The sequence below is a fragment of the Tupaia chinensis genome, unplaced genomic scaffold (genome assembly GCF_000334495.1).
Source record: "Tupaia chinensis unplaced genomic scaffold, TupChi_1.0 Scaffold000542_1, whole genome shotgun sequence".
NCBI classification, from domain to species: domain Eukaryota; kingdom Metazoa; phylum Chordata; class Mammalia; order Scandentia; family Tupaiidae; genus Tupaia; species Tupaia belangeri.
Window position 1 is genome coordinate 2,737,386 of NW_006160055.1, and position 2,797 is coordinate 2,740,182.

Here is a 2,797-nt window from a genome sequence, read left to right on the forward strand (position 1 = left end):
CACTCCATCCTTCCAAATATTTTAGGTTGTTAACAGTATACTAACGTCACGAAAAGAAAGAAGGATCTTATGGTGAAAAGAAGACTAGATTAGCAATCTGGACACCTACAATCTAGTTCCATCTCTATTACTGATTAGTTGAGTCCTTGGAAATGTCACTGAACCTCACTGTTCATTCAAGGAGACAGTAAACTGTTGAAATAAATAAAGTCTAAGGTAATTTCCAGAGTTAACACTTCTCAACTGACTGACTCCCTTGTACTTTGTACTGATTAAACAAATTGTAAGAAGTTCTGGGCATTACATCTTATGAGGAAGGTTAATCACAATGAACATGAAATGAGGTTAGGATAGAATCTGGAGGACGAGTGACATAAAGGACAACTGGAAAAAACTGGATATTTGAGCCAAATGAGATTAAGGAAAACTTGATAGTTCTCCACTCCTCAAATACTCGACAGTTGTATTTTAAGGGTACTGGTTTGTAGCAGAGAGTATAACATCAACAGATGGAAGTTAATTGGTTTGACTCTATATTAGGAGAAACGAAACGGCATTTAGAAGTGATTGATATAGGACTACAGTTTTCTGAAGCAGTAATCTCCTGACCTTAGAAGTGTTCACAAAATCTGGACGCACTTCTATGAGGGAAATTATAGATGCTTTCTAAATTTAGTCATATCGCAGGCAACACATGAAAAGACCATTTTTCCCTAGTTTGCAAAGAATTGAACATAGTGCACTAATACTAAGAGACTTTTGGAGTAAAGTAGCTTATCTGAAAAAAAAGAGGTGGGGGGGGAGTAACACACTACACAACCTCTTTGAGAACAAAATTTACATCCCATAATTTCAACACCCTGAGCATAAGAATCTAAAAAACCTTATGAGTTACAAAATATGTTGCTACATCTATTCAAACATGTTCACAAAAGCTACTTTCAAACTGGAAAACTCTTCTCTAGTTCTCTACTAAAGATCCTTTGCCAGGAATCGGCTATCCAGAAAAATGACATCAAAGGGTTTCACAACACAGAACTGTGTGTCTGGTAGTAAAAGAATGCTTTATACAATACTTCAAGTACTCCTTTCTGGCAGTAGTAAGAAAACCAGGAAGGAGAAAGTGGGCAACATAGCAACTTTTCATTTCTGTACTAAAGCCAATACAGGCTGTTTAGGCTTTTACTTCCAGTCCATCTGCCACAAATGGCGCCTCCACTATAGCTACAAAGTTCTCAGCAGCTGAAAGAGGAAGAATGAAGCAAGTGTGTGGCATCATAATGACTTCATAATCATTTTAATCAATATTTCTTAACAGGGAATTGAAGGAACTAGGAATCAGCTGTTCAAAGCCTATCTTGTTCATTTGCATTGAATGAATGAATGAATCCCTGACATCACACCTACCTTTAGTGATTCTTCAGAGACAACTACCACTTTCCTCACATATTGAAAAAAAATCACTTTAAAATTCATTGCAATTTCTGTTATTCCATCTGGGACACCAGGGGTCACAGATTTCTAAAGGAATGGAAATCTCCAGGGTTCTGAAACTACATAGCCTGAGTTCACATCCGGTACCCATCACTTACGGACTGGGCGAACAAGGGATAATTATGTCAGTTCTCAATACTTCGGTTTCCCCACTTGTCTATTGGGAATAACAGTTTTCACCTCACGGGGTTGTTGTGAAGATTAAAACGGAGACAGGAAGAAATGGTTCAGATCCGTGCCTCACACAGGGCAAACATGCAATAAGGGCAAGATATTAAACTACCATAGAGGTAATAATATGACGCTTTACATTTTCAGTCATTTTACTCATGGTCCCTCTCTTAAGTTTTATAACAAACCTGTGGGGGAAGGTGCTTATCATGGCTAACTGCCATTCTCATACAGATTTTAAGAACCCAGGCTGAGAAATAACAGAGACACAGCTAGGGGATGGAGTAAGGATAAGGGATGAGGAAGGAGGCAGGTGGGAAAGGGCTTGGGAGAAGGGGCTGGAGAGGGAGAAGGGAGATGCCAGGGGTGTAGAGTGAGCGGGGCTCAAATTCAGGTCTTCGGGCTCCGAATCCTCAGCTCTTCTCATAGCGCATCCCTCCGTCCCGGCCCTCCGGATCCAGCCCACCACCACGACCTCCCCGCTCGCCGCACTTCTAGGCACCGCCGCGATCCCACGACTCCTGCTTCCGATCCATGCTTCCTGAATCCCCGGCGCACGGTTCTCTCTACCTTATTCCTTGACCGCGCCATGTTGCTGGTAAGCAGGGCCTCGGCTGCTTCTTCCGGGCGGGAACCTGCGGAGCCGCTACTCAGTTCCGGCGGACTCTCTGGCCCACCCTTGTGGAAAGCGCCGCTCCCAGCGGAACCTGGAAAGGGCGGGGACACCATTGCTACGGAGCTCTGAGCATGCGCAGGGTTCCGTTTCGCCCCGGTAAGAAGATGGTGGTGTTTCAGCTGTGGGAATTTGTGGTGCTAGGCTAATACTAACCACTTCTCCAAAATATTGGCTTCCCTTTATGTGTTGGAGCTCTCAAGTTTGATTTCTTTGAGTTTGAGTATAAATCCATAAAGTCACTTCTCTAAAAGTCTCCAGGTCCTGAGCTAGTGGAATGATAGGAAGTTTTTGGGGTCTGGAACCCACATGGCCAACAGTTGGGTTCCAGTCCTTGAGACCCAGTGGATTGAAAGACACACCAGGCGCATGGTATGTGTGCCCAAAATCCTGAGAGGAGTAAGGAGGAGGAGGGACTGTGGTATTGCCAACCCCTCTAAGGGGGTGATTTCTCACTTT

The 2,797-nt window shown here is 43.5% G+C and overlaps 1 protein-coding gene across 1 annotated transcript in view; it reads right to left on the bottom strand.

Annotated features, from left to right (window-relative positions):
* The window catches only part of XRCC5 (X-ray repair cross complementing 5), a gene marked incomplete in the record, with an annotated part of 114,905 nt that extends 112,550 nt beyond the window's left edge, over positions 1-2,355 (bottom strand). The window contains 1 exon segment of the mRNA XM_027775315.1: positions 2,236-2,355. Within this exon segment, the coding sequence (XP_027631116.1) occupies positions 2,236-2,256 (21 nt within the window).
* Positions 2,356-2,797: the final 442 nt, after the last annotated feature.